General features: G+C 40.6%; 3 protein-coding genes across 5 annotated transcripts in view; 2 read left to right on the top strand and 1 right to left on the bottom strand.

The window, feature by feature from the left end:
* The window catches only part of LOC124286267 (ribonucleoprotein PTB-binding 1-like), a 56518-nt gene extending 52716 nt beyond the window's left edge, over positions 1-3802 (top strand). The window contains exon 14 of the mRNA XM_046722619.1: positions 1142-3802. Coding sequence (XP_046578575.1) covers positions 1142-1300 — 159 coding nt within the window. The 3' untranslated portion in view covers positions 1301-3802. The remainder of the gene's footprint in view (positions 1-1141) is intronic.
* Positions 3803-4355: 553 nt separating this feature from the next.
* On the bottom strand, positions 4356-14984 carry LOC124286279 (calponin-2-like). The gene is made up of 6 exons (XM_046722638.1): positions 14893-14984; positions 10970-11118; positions 10060-10126; positions 9854-9958; positions 8302-8334; positions 4356-4580 (listed from the first exon to the last, which is right to left on the bottom strand). Exons 1-6 carry the CDS (start codon positions 14941-14943, stop codon positions 4362-4364), a joined length of 624 nt encoding a protein of 207 aa, XP_046578594.1. The 5' UTR covers positions 14944-14984; the 3' UTR covers positions 4356-4361.
* A 101-nt stretch (positions 14985-15085) lies between these two features.
* The window catches only part of LOC124286244, a 40013-nt gene continuing 37524 nt past the window's right edge, over positions 15086-17574 (top strand). Inside the window, exons 1-3 of one of the 3 annotated variants that reach the window (XM_046722600.1) lie at positions 15086-15164; positions 16254-16365; positions 16966-17094. In XM_046722600.1, the coding sequence (XP_046578556.1) occupies positions 16299-16365; positions 16966-17094 (196 nt within the window). In that variant the 5' untranslated portion in view covers positions 15086-15164; positions 16254-16298. Of the gene's footprint in view, positions 15218-16251; positions 16366-16965; positions 17095-17574 lie in introns of all 3 variants that reach the window. The other 2 variants (XM_046722608.1, XM_046722592.1) reach the window with 2 other exon arrangements.

Genomic DNA, 17574 nt, shown 5'->3' with positions numbered 1-17574 from the left:
CATTGTGATTGACTTTTCAATTGAAATTCTCCCAACTTGTTATGGTCTCATGATCCCTCCATTAAAGTTTATATGTACCTTTGACATTGTTATCGTACTTATCAACTGGGATAATATTTTGACAATGCACAGTTTCTTTATGTGGCTAGTATAGTTACCTGGCAATCGGGCTGTAAGAGAACTATGTGTGAAACCAACAAACAACAAAGAAATGTGCTGTAATTAACACTTGTATTCTGAACTTAACTAAGTTCACAACCGATAAAGTGGTATCACAATGGCAGTACAAGACTGAGTGGCAGTCCATATTGAAAGCTAATATATTACAAGAGCAGTGCTTATAGGAATAAATACAGTGTTGGTAATATTCTCCTCTCAGCAATAGAAGTGAACCCTGGAAGATAGGCCTGGAAGGCTATACTGATCATCACACACTGTGCTTGTACTCTGGTAACTTGAGACAGAGGCAGGAGTTAACTCCTAGTTTATACCAAAGAAAAAGATGCCAGAAAATTCTACAGTACTCTCAAAGACAGATGATTCTGGAATCTGCTCCTTGTAGCACATTGCAGATCTTTCTGTCTCAGTCTAACACAAATCGAAATATAGAGCACACCACTGCCCCTAAATGAATGTCAAATGGTAAAATATATAAGTTGAATTTTTGCACAATGTATTACACTGCCACTTACACTGCATAAAATATGTCTTTTTATTTGTATGTGCTTTTCATTGTTGAAATAAATCATCAAGTATACTATCTGTAATGTCATTATTATACTAATTATTTGAAAGTTAGAGCTGTTAGACGATATATTGCAGTACTGATAATAGTCATACTTTATCTAAGGAGAATATATAGATAATTCTTTTCATATCGTTATTTGTATCGCTGACCTTAAATTGTTAATTTTCAGTAGGAATTGACGGGTATGTCAAAATGTACACTGTTACTTTCTGTCAAAATATACTTTTTTAAAGAAAATAAAGATAGCATATCCTGATATGCATCGAATCGTATCGTTCCAAGATATCACAATACATATCATGTTGTATCGTGAAGTTTCTGTATCGTCACACCTCTATTGAAAAAGCACTTTAAGTATGGCAATAATAAATATTTGATTTCTCTGTTTTTCAGAGCACGCCAATTGGTCAAAAGCGAAGTTATAGTTCTCTCTTACCAAAACCAGAACCCAGCCCAGAAGGTGAATATATCATAGGGCAACATTCGCAAGGCATCGGGGGACATTATGCTGACTCCTATCGCAAACGCCAGAAATTGGATCAACGCTACTGAGTCTAATTTTGTACTCAGACTAATTTGCTGACAGTCAGACTGGGAATATGGACAAGTAAGGACTGTTGCATCTCCTCAGCATCCCCTGTTTCACGTAGGATGGTGGTAGACACATATGAAGCTGTGTGTCTGTGGGGTCACCATGATCTGTATGGACTTTGTTAATGGCCATAAACCCAGCTACATCAAATCTGAATGTACAGTATCATATAGAAATGCTGTGTATGGCAACTTGGATTTGAAATTATGTCCATTATTACTAAAAAGAAATATGGCTTAACCATATATTTATATGGACACTTCAAACAGTAAATCATGACATATGCTTTATGTACAGTATTACATAAAACTGTTTTAGGATGAATGGGGTTGCGTTGAAGAAAAACAACATTTCTTGTAGAGGATATTTTCTAAATAAAATGTAATGCCAAAGATTGATTACAGTGCAGTTCTGTAAGTTATGCAGTCAGATAGTTGGAGTTGTGTCCTCTGCATCAGTGTTTCCTATCACATCAAGCTGGCATGCAGTGATATGACTTGAATACTGATGCTCCCTTTAAGTTCCCTTGTGTGACCCAATATAAGTGGACACATTCAGATAGTGTGTTTATGCTTGTGGGATGGTGTAATATGCATATGAACGAAATAAATTAACTGGCCAGTCATCTTGCCCTTAGAGTTGTGAATCATTAATCAGGGCAGATGGCTATTTAATAATGTAATACTCCAATAAAGGTATTGCAGATTAAGTTGTCCCCTTGTTTAATATGACCCATTGCATTGCTGCGTGTGTCTGGTACCTCTACCGATTCCTGTTGGAGGGCTCTGCTGTATTTATGGACATGTTCAATTTGATATAGAACGTAAGTCCAAACTGTTTTGTATGGCTGCTTCATTCTATTTTATTTCTCTGCTGTCTGTACAAAAAGCACCGGTCTCTCCAGCCTGATGTACGAGATTCAGTAGTACACCACACATTCCATGCATGAAGCAGTTGATGTGATTTGGACCATTTGTTCTGAATTAATCCAAAAATGTATCATTGTGATGTCACAATGTAACTGACTTGATATTAATGGTAGTATATTGTTCGATTATTTAATGAAGAAATATCATCACTCTTTTGGCGGCACTGATATATTTCATGATGACATGTCATTTCTGCTTACTGTTTTTATATTTAAACAGCGTGTTTTTATATGATGCTTTCCCAGACAGACATTTTGTTCCAGGCTTCACATCTCAGTGACTTTTAGCCTCTATTTCACCAAAAAGAGAAACTTGTGCAGCCGAGTCACTTAAGTTCAGTTAGACTTTCTGGACGATGATCAATTGATATCAACATCAGCTCGCTCCAGTGAGATGTAGAGTTGCTTTAGTTTTAGTTCATTTGGAGAAGTATAATAGCTCCAGCAGGGTTTACTGTGCTTCTCTTGTATAGTGATGGAGTGAGTGCCACCTTCATCTCTACAGCCAACCAGTGAACATTTACAGTATTCACACCCATCACTTGTCATTGTGTACGTATGTGATGAAACATGTCCACATGCTGCTACTGCTGGTTATAAATACACTGTAGTACCACAGTAGGACGTTCAGTATTTCCTTACCTGACATCATTGTATAGCTTTAATATTCCTTCTTGTTATTATCTGAAGGTTTGTTAATCATAATGTGTAAGTAAGATCATTATGTGTGTGTTCATTTTCTGTCACTAGTTAACTTGCCAATAGTACATAGTCTACATGAGGCACAATATGTCATAAACTTCTCTTGATGTAGGTAAGGTAACCTACATTGATGACTTTCAGAGAGACAAAAAGAGTAAATAATGGGATTTACTGTGGCCCCACAAGCAGGCTCTAAATTGTTTATGCTTTTTAATGATATCACATTCCTACATTCAAGTACACAATGAAAATCATCTCATACTGTGTGACCTGTTACTCTGTGAATAATGTCCAAAGCTGCAGCTCTTGTCATGTGTTACCTGTGGAGGTATACAGGAACATCTTCATCCCCTTCTCACTCATGAAGGATTTGTATTAGACCCTTGGGTGCAGGCATTGCATGCTTTTGTTTTGAAGCATTAATACAGCATCAGTTCCCAGTATTGAGATTATTTTCTTTGCCCTTGCCAGCAAACAGTTGCAGTTACTGCTAGTAGCCACCTCTGTTTTATACTTCTACATTTATGTGTTTAACATATTTAATTCATTTTTGTTTTGTGTGACAGGATGATTTTTATGCAGTGATCTGACAGCTGGCTGTATGATTTGATGAATATGGTGTTGTATGTGTAATTAGTTGTGAATGTAGACAAGTGTGTGAAAGTATTTGTACAGTACCATGCTTCTACTGTTCTGTAGCCTGTTTTCCTCTTAGTCTGCTCTATATCCTGTCTTATTTCATCTGTCTCTAAAACTTCCGTACTCTATGCCGATTGGTTGTTCCAGTCATTGACAATGCATTTGCAATTGTAAAATAAATGTTCAAACAGTATTTTTGTTGTGTTAATTTGGTGAATGTAAGGTTATTGCTTATGGTATATTATATGACAGACTGCAGGCATGCAATGTAAAGCCCTACCTGAGACTGCAGGCATACAGTTTCAAGCCTTGTCGGCCCCCTGTCACAACCTTCACCTTAAATGTTTAATAGATCATCGTAACTTAAGTACCAGTATAGTATTTTATTTGAAAATATTGATATTAACAAATACTGAATGTCACATCAGATCAGTGCTTGTTGCTGATTTTGGTTAAGGATGATAATATCGCTAAGCCATGAAATATCTGCAACTAAGCTGTAAAGCATAATATCCATGTCACACTCAAACTTTTATCATCTGTTCTTTAGATGGCATTGTGTTGGGGGCTCACATTGGGTCTTGTTGATTAAGCACAGCTTGTAGAAAGTTAAATGGAGACTGGCTGCCTGTGAAGGGACTGGAGACAGGCACACTTGCTGCCTATAAAGGTTACACACTTCGCCAGTGACACATGAGCAGACACAAGGAAGTTCATTGTCATTAAGATATTGTAAGCCTGATTGTAGATGGTCACAGAGGAGGCTGGCTTTCTGTAGGAGAGCTTGGAGAAAGGATCTGCCGAGCCAGTCCGTAGGGTGTCATGCCTGCTTGAGAAGCCACCTTGTTACTCCCATACTGGAGACCTATGACCCGGTTTGATTCAGCTATCTGATCTTCAGTGAATTTACGTTCATTCTTGTCGGCTAACTTCACACCAAACTGGGAGTCTTCAAAACCATTCTTCCGAGCCTGAAGTTATAATATCATATGTAACACATCCCTAAACACCACCCAGTTTAAACTGTATATGACTGATATTTTTCCAATGTGACTCCCTTGCTCAACTGGGGAGGGTCTGTAAGTGGAACCTACAAGACAAGGCATAATTCTTACGAACATGTCTCTGTAACACTTGAGTTATTTCCTGGAACTTGTTTCTGATCCATAGGTTTAACTTGAATAAAAAAATCTAAAACATCAAAAATGATGTGTTGTGTTACTTTCTATAGTGGTCTTCACAACTGCTTCTCCAAAGGAGTTGCCTCCCCTAACAGGCTCGGGAGAGTTCATAATTTTCCTATGGCGCTCACAATCACATGTGCTCTTTTATTCTCTGAAAAAAAATATAAAATTTCCAAAGTTGATCTTATTATAAAATGGGTAAATCTACAAGCAAGAAATATATTTTGTATTCAATTACAGCTATTAAGTATTGTGGAAAATGCTTATGTTCCACCACAACCCTCACGATAACTGCTGGGAGTGCATTGAGAGACCCTGCCTGACCTGATTATCCCAGCTGAGGAATTGGACCGTCAGGGGGCTCTGGTTGACTCGAAGGTGTTTTACTTCCTCCCTGTTAGCTAGATCTAAGCGTAACTCCGATGATGTCGAGGAAACTGTCTGGCCACTCTCAAGCCTTCTCTCTCTCTCTTATAAATATATGTTGTATGCAATTACAGCTACTAAGCCCAAGTCTCAGCCCAAGCCTCAGCCTAGAGGATTCAATGAGCCCTTTCCGTCACTGAGGTTCGACAAGCCAGGCATTAATTCCTATTGACACTCCATGACTCCACTAGGTATCAGAGACCAGATGCCAGGGTTTCAGGTGAAGGTGTTCCAGGGACTGTCAATCACCATTCAACTGGAAGGTCATTACCAATAAATAGATCCTCAAGATCATCAAAGAGGGATTCAGTCTTCAGTTCCCTAAGAGACCCCCGTTGAAGTCATACCCAATGGGTCCTCGATATCACCTTCAGAAGCCCAAATATCTATGCTTTCCCAACTATTCCAATTCAAGGTCCTCCCATTTAGAATCTCAATTGCTCCATGGCATTTTACAATGATAACAGCCCCAGTGCTTGCATACCTCCATCTGCAGAATTCACGGATACCTCGACGATTTCCTGTCACCAAACATCAATGGAGACGAGAATATGCAGATTCTCTCCACATTCTGAGACACTGGATGTCGCTCTTGGGAGCGCTTACATATACTTACGAAAAAAAAGGTAACTGTGCATAACATAAAATTGCATCAAATCAAAGTTTAATAAAAAGTTATATAAATAACCCTAAATAAACATAGCAATGCACTTTGCATGAAAATTGATGTCACGAATTGCACTTGGCATGAGACATTCTCTTCCCATAGAGGTTGTGGGAAGAGAATGGGCATGAGCACTTTGTGCACAATGAACTTTTTGCATGCTTTTAGACCCCTGAAGTTCACACACCTGATATTGAAAATTGAAGAACGGTTCACTTTCCGAGAACATCTGCATCCCAGATATCATCAGAAGTGGATTAATCATCAACGGGGCGAACAGCTAGACTGTCATAACACATACAGAGCTAGCGTTCAGGGTCCTTGTCTGGTTGATGATCCCCACCAATGTCATACAGGGGGACGCCAATCAGGATGCTGTCAACATATCGCCATATCTGCACGGATGCCTCACAGGCTGGGGAGCCCATCTAGAGGACATGGCGGCATCAGGTTGTTGGGATCTAAAAGCACCAGTCCATATCAACATATACTGGAGAAGAGCGCCCGGACAAGATTTTGATAACAGTATGGACCTCATTCAGTCGCCTTCAGGCAGAAAGCAAACAAATGGGAGTAACTGAGCATAGCTCTGTTTGCAACATCTCAAAACAACTATAGTACTGTCGGAAATAGAAAAAAAACTGTATTTTCTCATTTATCTCTACAATTTATGTAGTTGATATGTGAAAGTGTGAAATATCTGTTAAACTAAGTTCGGCCTAACTACAGTCTCAGTGGTAGAGAGATAGGAAACGGAGAAAAAGGACTTTACTGAGGGGAAATTAGTGCAGAAATGAGCAATGCGGTTTTTTTATGTCCAAAAAGACTTATTTGGAACAGACCATGGCTTTATGCAAATTAGTGTGCGACGATATTGTATTACAAAGGACACTTTTTAAATGCCCAATTTGAAATTAGACGAAGATTCATTATAAACGATAGCTGACGTCAAAAATAATAACTTTTATGCCGAAACTATTAAGGATGTAGCTACCATGCAGTCTCACTGTCACTATAAAAAGAAACAGATATGAGGGGTCGCCTCAAAAGCAAAACCTGGGGTCGGGCTTGGTGATAGAGATATCAGCTAAGATAAGATAATCCTTTAGGGCAATTATACTGGGGAGGTACACAGCACGTCATAACAATTTACAAATAATATCCAGTCCTGTCGATCTTCGGGTGGTCATGCCACCTATATACTACGATGCGTTTCTGTGGTTTTCGGGTATCATACTCTCTTACATATCTCAACATAAACTTTATGAAAGAAAGACACGTAAGATGTTAATCAGTAGATGAGACATAGTCAACACACATGGACAAAGCACAAAATATCTTTGAGATGACCCCTTGTGCCTGTAGGCAGCGCGTGCATTTCATGCCAGGTGAGTCGGCGGTCCGTCGTCATACCTGGCTGAGCGACCTAATTGCCATCTATAGTCTGATCTATTGTTTTGAGCAGCTATTCGTATTTTTTCTGAGTTTTGCCCGATTTTACGAGTAAACATGCTTTTCTGGATATCGTATCCCACTGAACGCCCAGTTAGGCCGAAGTGGGTTATTTCGACATATGCTATTTGCAATTGTGTAAATTTTAGGGATACAGAGTAACAGCCTAAAAACAGTTTTTGTTCTATTTCCGACAGTACTATAGTTGCCGACCTATTATAAGTCCGGTGCCAGATACTCAGCCTTTTATGGGGTTCTCTTGTGGCAACAAGCCTACGTGGAATTTGCAATCAAGTGTTACATGGACGTATTCTTAGAATTCTGAAATATCATCAACAAGGATAAGCATTCTTAGAGTACTACTTCTAACACTTGATGTAAAGGCCCGTCCACCCTTACCCCGGAATCCCAGAGTGCCTTTCACACAAACTATCCTATGGAAAAATTATTAATTTTCCCCGAACCTGTCAGGGGAGACAACTCCTTCTTAGAAGCGCTTGGAAAGACCACTGTGAAGTAACAACACAACATACAGATGTTTTATAAAAAATGTTATTCAAGTTAAACCTGTTGATAAGAAACAAGTTTCAGGAAATAAGGCAATAAGGAGTTATTATCATTGTTGATAACACTTCAGACTTTGAGTATGAGAGCTCACCATTAGCATTAGCTTCTGCACATCCAGTTCTGGTTGTTACATTTTGTTTGGATGGCATTTGAAAGGAATTAGTTTTTGACAACCTTGCTCCAGCCAAGGTAGGTCCCTTGACAGCGGTATTTCTTCTACCATGGAAAGCTGGTTTCTTATGATACCTTGGATACGACTATAAACGAAGACTTAGGTTTCATGATTTTCATGATTTAGGATATAGTTACCAAAACAAGTGCAAATTTGGAACCCGCTTATTTTATCAGCCACTTCATACATACATTTGCAATTGGTGTCTTCCTTTCCAAACTACTTACCAGAGACCCAAGAGCATGGATGCAGTTGACAACCTGGAACACAACACAAAATCCAGTCAAACACAACATCCTATGAAGCATCTGCTATGTTATACAGTTCCCACAGGTTTGGACACATTTTCATACTGGTCTGTCGTGTGCACTGACATAAGCAGATTCCGGTTCAGCAACCACCAATGTTTTGATACATGCCAGGTGTTGTTGTGCTTGGTATCAAGGGACACTAGTTCACTATAAGGCTGCTATGCTTGATGCCAAGGTAAGTGATTTGGGGAGTGGTTGAAAAATCTGCCAACAGTGCAGAAATGCCTTAATTCCATTGGTTTAGAAAGCCTGCTGGTAGTGTAAAACATGCACTTTAGCAAACATGACAATACCATTTGCATAAGGCCTTCCAGACAATGACTTACTCAAGTTTGGGAAGAGGTGGAACTCAGATGGCCCCATATCTGTGGAATAGGGAATTCAAATTCATTTAATTCAAATTGCATGCATTGTAGCCATCACATGTTGCATTGTCTACATGCTTTAGTCATGATATACTAAGGCTATTGTCCTATGCAGATGAGAATAATATTGGTAATTAATGCTAGGACGTTTTCAGACGTAGTCCACCAACAGGATTCCTTTGGAAACCCAGGAAACTGAAGCTTTCACCTTGCAAGCTGATGGAAAAGGCGTGACTGTTAGTGAAGTCAAGAATCAGCCATGGTTACAAATCGCTTGACAAAATCGGCTGGGTGTGCTTCAAGATGACGCAAATGCTCATAAGAGATGATAATTCTGAAGCTTTCCTGTTTAGAAATCTTGGAACTTGGTGTGATGGAACAATTGTGATGCCAAAGTCATTCCTCAGAATGTTCTCAACTATCTCATGAGAGATAATTACTGTATTGACTGTTTGACAGGTGGTGATTCGTCCATGATCCATAGTCACTTCATTTGTGTGTGTAGGTCGAGGTCTACCCCATCTAGGATCATCTTAAAGGCTGTCTCAAAAACCCTCTTGAACTCAGCGTCCCATATCTCAGTGGCAAAGGAAGAAGCGCCATACCCTAAAGTATACATGGCTTGAGTTTGAGATACTTGGTGACAGCTCGGTAGTCAATCTTTACTATTTTCATCAACAGGGAACACCTAATCTTTTTGCACAAATATACTTCATGGTTATCTACTTTGGTTCAATTGCAGCCTGTCAACGTTAAAAGTAGTATACTTATCATGAGTAGACTGTCGAGAACCTTTCAGCCACCCCTTGTATACTCTTAGCTTGGTACAAAGGGAAACTGATGTGCCCTATGCTGCTATGCTTGGTACCAAATAAATCTTTGGTCCATCATGTAAAATCATAGATTAAATTCAGCAGGAACATAACAACTTTGTTGCTAAAGTAAGTAAAATTGTCTTTGTCAGATAATATTATTACTGCTTCGTAATTGAGGTCATCACATACTTGATTACTGATGAAAATACAGCTTATCTTTTGTACAGGGCACAGCAAACACTCGTGTAGGAGGTTTGTGCTTGTGTAATAGACGTAGTGACTACTCACTGTGTACATGGCCTTCACTTCGTACAGGTCCCCAGTCTGGAATATGTCCAGGTTGTTCATCCCATACTTACTGCATGCTGCTGTGAACATATCCAGATTCTCCATCTAGCATAAAAATACGGTGTTACTTCTTCGAATTATGTACAACGAATGGCAAACTAACGTATTTTAATGACTATGAGATATGTGTGCATTCAAAGCATTACCTGTTGAAATGGGGCCATTGATTTGTGGATTTTCGGTATAGACTTTGGTTGTATCTTGTTCATTAATCTGAAACAGAGAGGGTCCTAGTGTGAAGGCACGGGCTGGGGGCCAGACTGCAACTTATGTAACAGGGCCAATGAAACACTAGATGGATGTATGCTAAACAGACAGATTTATGTATTCATTTGATCATTTGCAGAAGAAAGCCTAAAATGAGTCTGTAAGAAAGTGTTTTTCTAATGCTTCAATTTGAGATAATCTTAACCCAAAGCTGAAAATCATCTTAAGTCTTGGATGTGTTCATAGATGTCCCGTGGGTTAATTAAAGTCATCAGTGTTCGCTTATTTCAGGATATAGGTCTGTATTTGGTCAAATCCTAGGAACAAGCCGGCACATGGTGTGCCCTGACCTTTACATTCGACAGATACTCCTTTTAGTTAAACACAGGTTTCAAAGCATCTTAATACGCCGCCATCCACCTAAAAGTGCTAATCAGGTTTCAACACGCAAAAGTGATAAGTGATAAGCCCGGGAAAGCAGGTTCACGGGTAGCTGGGGTTAAATATATTTTTGTCTTATAATGTCGGGATTCACTCCGACAATCAAGACAAACTATTTTTCAGTCTTTTCTCTCTTTAATATTTGGCATCCATTTACCACACCAAAGAGGCTACATATGAGTTGTTCTATCGTCAGTGCTCACACCAGGTAACTAGCCCCTGTAACACATCCTAACAACCTTGATTTGCCATAGAGCTAAACCAGCTCAGTAACATGCTACCAGCAGATTAGATCTATGTGGAAACATAGAATTTGTACCTCCTAGATATTGGTATATCATATACCTACCAAATATAGATTGAATGACAACAAGAACGATATTCAAGGGACAAACCAAAGCCACTTACTCACACAAGGCGACACCATTTTTGAGAACGGCTGCAACATCACGCTCATTCCGGAATTCTCCTGATGCCGGCTGCAAAGTTCTACCTGTCACCTGCTCGATCCACGATATGGCTTCCTTAGCCTTGTCCAGATCAAACTTCTCCCTCGTCTAGTTATAGCGGAAATAGACACCATCATATTTTAAATTATGGTCACAGCTTTAGTCAACATCCTACAATTCAGCTTCCATTTTGTTGTAAGAATATTTGACTTGGCAAATGTATACACAGACCATAAACTATTGACATCGGTGTGGTCCATCAGCTGACCCTAGAGGACTAGTATATTATACTACTATCGCCGATGTGTGTTAAGGTATGGGAGCTACGGTCACCTTAGCGCTAAGATCGATGCATACACCTCCCTGTCTTTTGTTGCTTTTGACGTTAATAAATGTTCATCTAAATTATACATCTATTTATACATCATTCACAATTAAATATGTTTTAACAAACGGCATAAGCCCACGTGTAACACAGTATGTACTTTTCCAGATTATGTTGCCATGGAACGCAGGCCACATTGTACGTATCACGCTCGTTGAATTACCACTAAGACTACCTGCCAATCACCAGATACACTGTTAGCGACGGATGGTTAGCCTCTCTATAGATAGATTCGTACTCTGCAGTAGTGAGTGTGTGGAACTTAACGTCGGTTTGAAGAGTATTCCAGTTATAAACGATGTGTCTGCTTATGTTAGGACGGATAGCCCGAAGTGCAGGTCTCAGACCTACAACACATTGGTGAAAACCACGGTCTCCTCTAGGGGTGTAGAGGCAGTGGACAAACACGGCCCCGTCGATCCAGTGGTGCAGAGACAGTGGACAAACACGGCCCCGTCCAGTGGCGTTGAGGCAGTGGACGAACACGGCCCCGTCCAGTGGTGTTGAGGCAGTGGACAAACACGGCCCCGTCCAGTGGTGTAGAGACAGTGGACAAACACGGCCCCGTCCAGTGGTGTAGAGACAGTGGACAAACACGGCCCCGTCCAGAGACAGTGGACAAACACGGTCCCGTACCAGTGGTGCAGAGACAGTGGACAAACACGGCCCCGTCCAGTGGTGCAGAGACAGTGGACAAACACGGCCCCGTCGTCCAGTGGTTGAGGCAGTGGACGAACACGGCCCCGTCCAGTGGACAGTGGACGGCCCCGTCCAGTGGTTGAACAGTGGACGAATACGGCCCCGTCCAGTGGTGTAGAGACAGTGGACAAACACGGCCCCGTCCAGTGGACAGGCAGTGGACAAACACGGCCCCGTCCAGTGGTGTAGAGAGGTGGACAAACACGGCCCCGTGAGACAGTGGACAAACACGGCCCCGTCCAGTGGCGTAGAGACAGTGGACAAAGAGGCCCCGTCCAGTGGTGTAGAGACAGTGGACAAACACGGCCCCGTCCAGAGACAGTGGACAAACACGGCCCCGTCCAGTGGTGCAGAGACAGTGGACAAACACGGCCCCGTACCAGTGGTGCAGAGACAGTGGACAAACACGGCCCCGTCCAGTGGTGCAGAGACAGTGGACAAACACGGCCCCGTCCAGAGAAAGTGGACAAACACGGTCCCGTACCAGTGGTGCAGAGACAGTGGACAAACACGGCCCCGTACCAGTGGTGCAGAGACAGTGGACAAACACGGCCCCGTCCAGTGGCGTAGAGACAGTGGACAAACACGGCCCCGTCCAGTGGTGTAGAGACAGTGGACAAACACGGCCCCGTCCAGAGACAGTGGACAAACACGGCCCCGTACCAGTGGTGCAGAGACAGTGGACAAACACGGCCCCGTCCAGAGACAGTGGACAAACACGGCCCCGTCCAGTGGCGTAGAGACAGTGGACAAACACGGCCCCGTCCAGTGGTGTAGAGACAGTGGATAAACACGGCCCCGTCCAGAGACAGTGGACAAACACGGCCCCGTCCAGTGGCGTAGAGACAGTGGACAAACACGGCCCCGTCCAGTGGTGTAGAGACAGTGGACAAACACGGCCCCGTCCAGAGACAGTGGACAAACACGGCCCCGTCCAGTGGCGTAGAGACAGTGGACAAACACGGCCCCGTCCAGTGGCGTAGAGACAGTGGACAAACACGGCCCCGTCCAGTGGTGTAGAGACAGTGGACAAACACGGCCCCGTCCAGTAGTGTAGAGACAGTGGACAAACACGGCCCCGTCCAGAGAAAGTGGACAAAGACGGTCCCGTACCAGTGGTGCAGAGACAGTGGACAAACACGGCCCCGTTCAGTGGTGCAGAAACGATAGTCAAACATCACAGAGTAATACTGTGCCTATTAAGCCCTTACAACACTGTATATTTAAGTAACAAAACCCCTTCGTAGATTGTAGAGAAACAAGACAAACAAGGACTATCGTAGATTGTAGAGAAATATAGACAAACAAGGACTATCGTAGATTGTAGAGAAAGATAGACAAACAAGACTATCGTAGACTGTAGAGAAGGAGACAAACGAGGACTATCGTAGATTGCAGACGAGCGGCGTCTATCAGATACACGCTAGATAGATTATTGAAGGTATATTTTAATGGAGAGAGAGACGATGGACAAACAGGGTCAATCGTAGGTTGAAGAAACATGATAGAAAAGAGACAAATGTATAGTCGATGATATTTCAGCATTTCAGAGAGGACTATGAGTCACATGCACCTGTTGTCTGTGTACAGGATGGATGTTGTAAGGAATCAGCATATCGGGGCCCTCGTAATTACTCCGAGATACGTAAAAAGAGGGACAATTCTAAATGTATTAGATGAATTAGTCGAACAGGCAGTGCGTGTAATCATGTAACTCGTTCTACAATAGCACGTCATGATGGGTTTATCCTTTTGAGTCTTTACAACACTTATGTCACCCATATGTATGTAATGAACCTTAAACCTTAAATATTTCAATGACAACACAATGCTTAGTGGCTAAAGACTCTCATTAGTTGCTGATGTAGAAATTCGCCACAGTGACTTCTTTGTACACACATACCAACCATGACAGATCGACATCTAACGTGGTGCCATCGTTGTCCTCGCCATGCCCTACAAAACATTACACTAACACCAAGTGAAATATTGGGAGTGCACAACATATATTACCCCATCTGTAGTCACTTGATTTGTTCAACAGTTCACAAATACATGCATTCCTTAATGAACACATCGTGATTTGACCCCAACGGGAGTCTATGTATTAAACGTATACAATGTTTATCGTGCCACAGACGATACTCGTTCGTTTACAATATATTAGGTCGCATTACAAAAAGCTCGGACCAGGAGCTCATTTATTCCTCTAGGTTCTGTTTCACCTGCCAATGGGCCGTCATTCATGTGAGAAGCCTATCAGACAGGCTATCTCAGTGTTCAGGTGCTCGCTTGACAACCAGCTCTGTGCTAAATTCTATAAGCACACTATTCTCCACCACTAGCTGCTGAGCCTTAAAAGATGTTTAGTCACTGAATTGTAGCTACTGTATCACTGACGTCATAGCCTTTCACATTAGTTTGAAACACAACATACTTAGTGTCAGCATATTAATTACCATACATAAACTAAAATGTAAATTAGTATTTTTAAAAATATATCGTAACACACACACATATATATATAGATAAATACTAATTTATATTTTAGTTTAAATATGCTAATTTCTGTGAGGTCGTGGATGTTTGCTATCCTATAACAGATTGTAAAATGAAATACTTCGTACAGCAATATCTAAAACTGTGAAACAATACGCACCAGTACATACCATACCAACAGTGACATTTGACGTGACATTGCAAGTTCACTTAAGACAACTAACACCGTAATTTGAACAAAATGGAATGAAATTAGAAATAGTTGGAAAATATAATTATAAAAATGTTGAAACGGTTACCTTTTTTTGGCAGTCTAGGCTTAGCCCATACGAAGGTCCCCGGTATGCCATAGTTAGCTGTTATATGTTAATGGCTCTAGATAATGTTGTAGTGTACCTGATGGTCACGGGCTGCTTAGGTTTCTCAGCTATCCAATGGGAACCGCGCTTTGTTTTTGACCAATGGGTGATGACCTCTCATTCAGTTGCTGTGGCGCCATATTCAGAAGACTCTTTTCGATAGCAGCTTTGAACACGCGTTTTATTCAAGCCACCCAGTGTATTAAGAACGCGTACGTTACAAGGTTTTTGTCTGCGACACATCTGATATATGACTCATTATCAAATACTATACTTTGGAAAAGATTTGCCTGAGTATATTTGAATAGAAACCAGTAACGTTCACTTTCTCAAGGTAGAAATCTAATTCCAACTAACACAGTGAATGTCAACATTTTCATATTAACCAACAGATAAGTATCATGTATTATCTTTCAAATTTTCAAATGCTGAATATTATATGTCTAAGAAAGACAGAATTTGAACTATAACAATGATTACATTTCAAATTACTTCAGCTTTAGAAACGTCCTCTATCTCAGTGACACGGCTGATATATTTTAGAATTTTATTGTTCTTGTTTTAACAGCAGTATTTGTCTGATCGGTGATAATTTTCATATTTACTTCAATTGGGGGTGAGTGAGTATGGTTTAAGGTCGCTTTTAGCAATATTCTTAAGCAATATCATCACGGGGACACCAGAAATATGGGCTTCACAGTTTGTACCCATGTGGGGAATCAAACCCGGGTCTTTGGCGTGCCGAGCGAACGCTTTAACCACTAAGCTACCCCACCGCCCATATGTTTACTTATTGTGCATGTGATGTATTTTGATGTGATTTGTAAAGTTTGTGCTGTATTTTAAAGGTAGGTCCAAAGACGTATATACCTCTTTGGTAAGTCCAAGTAAACTGGACAAACACATTGAAAATAATGAGCACCAGGATAGTTAGTCAGAGTGCACTTCCATTCCACATTGATCCGTTTTTTGATCAGAACTGTCATACTGCTGTATGAGATGTTTCTGTATTTTGACTTTGTTCTGTATACAGAAACATAACTGGGGTACATTGTAACAAATATGTAGTACTGGTACCAACGCCCCTTTCAGCTTAAGTAATATGATGTTTGCTGTTGTTTGCGGTGGTCACCCTGAGACCACAGTTTTAAACCTGGGACCTCCCAAATAATTACAGTCAATCTGAAAGTCCCCAGGGATCACAAATATATTAAGGGCAGGAGAAATGAAACAAGGTTACCATTAAATTCAACTGATGCAGATGATCAACTTAACCCTAACACTGAATGTTCCACTTCCAGAAAAAGCCTGTCATGAAGGGAAGTTCCTGTACATGATCCTGGACCATGAATGGGGAACGTTGTTTTGAAGGATTGTCAGGATTCATTTATCCATCAGCACAGTACGCAAGAGGTATGAGATATACATGACTTAACTGAAACAATTGACTATGTTACATGGGAATACATAATACAGTCATTTCTCACTTGATATGGAATCTAAAGAAGCATCTACTAAACAGAATCTCCCTACTGCTCACAAATTGTACATTTGTAAATTACCTATTAATGAGCAGTTGAACATGTGCTTCCATTTTGCTACAAATGTTGTTTCATTATGTTTATTGCAAGTGATGTGTTGTAAATAATGTATTTGCCTTTGTATGAGGAAACTCTGGAGGAAATAAAGACATTGATTGATTGATTCATTCATTCAATCATTCATTCACGTGAGTTTCATGATCCTCCAATAGAGGTGGTGGATGAGGTGAAATGGGATTTGACATGCTCACAATTATTGGATGACTCTACTTATGAAGTACTTTGTCGTGTGTGTGAGTGTGTGTGTGAGAGAGAGGGAGAGAGAGCTTGGACAGGCAATGATTAATGATGTTTCTATTCCGACTTAGATACCATGATGCAGTTTAACATGAATGTTAGCATAGTGGTGCTCTGCTATTGTTTAAATGGTTATGCCAATGAACTGATTGAAGACATTTGTTGTTTCCCACTGAAGACAGTTCCAATGTGACAGCCTGTGCACCATGCTTCTTCCCCCACCACTGCATGGCAAACAACACTTGTCTCCTGGGCACAACAGGTCTCAGCTGTGAAGTGTGCTTCCATGCAAGGACAGATCAAGGTACAATAAATGAGTAAATATATAATGCTAAAATTATACAAGTAAGATATGTGCATTACTCTGATGATTCTGTATTTTTCCATATATGCTAATTTTTGCATTTCTTTTGTAGTGCAAACTTAAGACTATATGAATGATTTATAATATTGATTGCATGTGGACATAATTTTTTTTGTCAAATCACCATGAATTAAAAAAAATTAAGTAAAGTAAATCTCTAATACTAGTACTTGGAATATGAAATTGAAAATGAAAACACCTTTAAGTTTAGACATATAAAAAGAAATTAAAAGTTCATTCTTTTACTAAATCCTTTTCCCGATCAAATTCCTTCATCAGTGGAAGACAAAGTCAATACATGATCAGACTGAACAATAGATGAGTATACACCGAAACTGTCCATGCGTAGAAAGGTACACAAAGAAGCATATTGTATAATGTATACCAAGATTTTGTGGTATATCATTACCTCTAGGTATA

This window comes from Haliotis rubra, unplaced genomic scaffold (genome assembly GCF_003918875.1).
Source record: "Haliotis rubra isolate DU_JTF1 unplaced genomic scaffold, ASM391887v1 Scf110, whole genome shotgun sequence".
In the NCBI taxonomy this organism is placed as follows: Eukaryota; Metazoa; Mollusca; class Gastropoda; order Lepetellida; family Haliotidae; genus Haliotis; species Haliotis rubra.
Note: the sequence above shows the minus strand (reverse complement) of the source record. Positions and strands in the feature narration are given on the sequence as shown.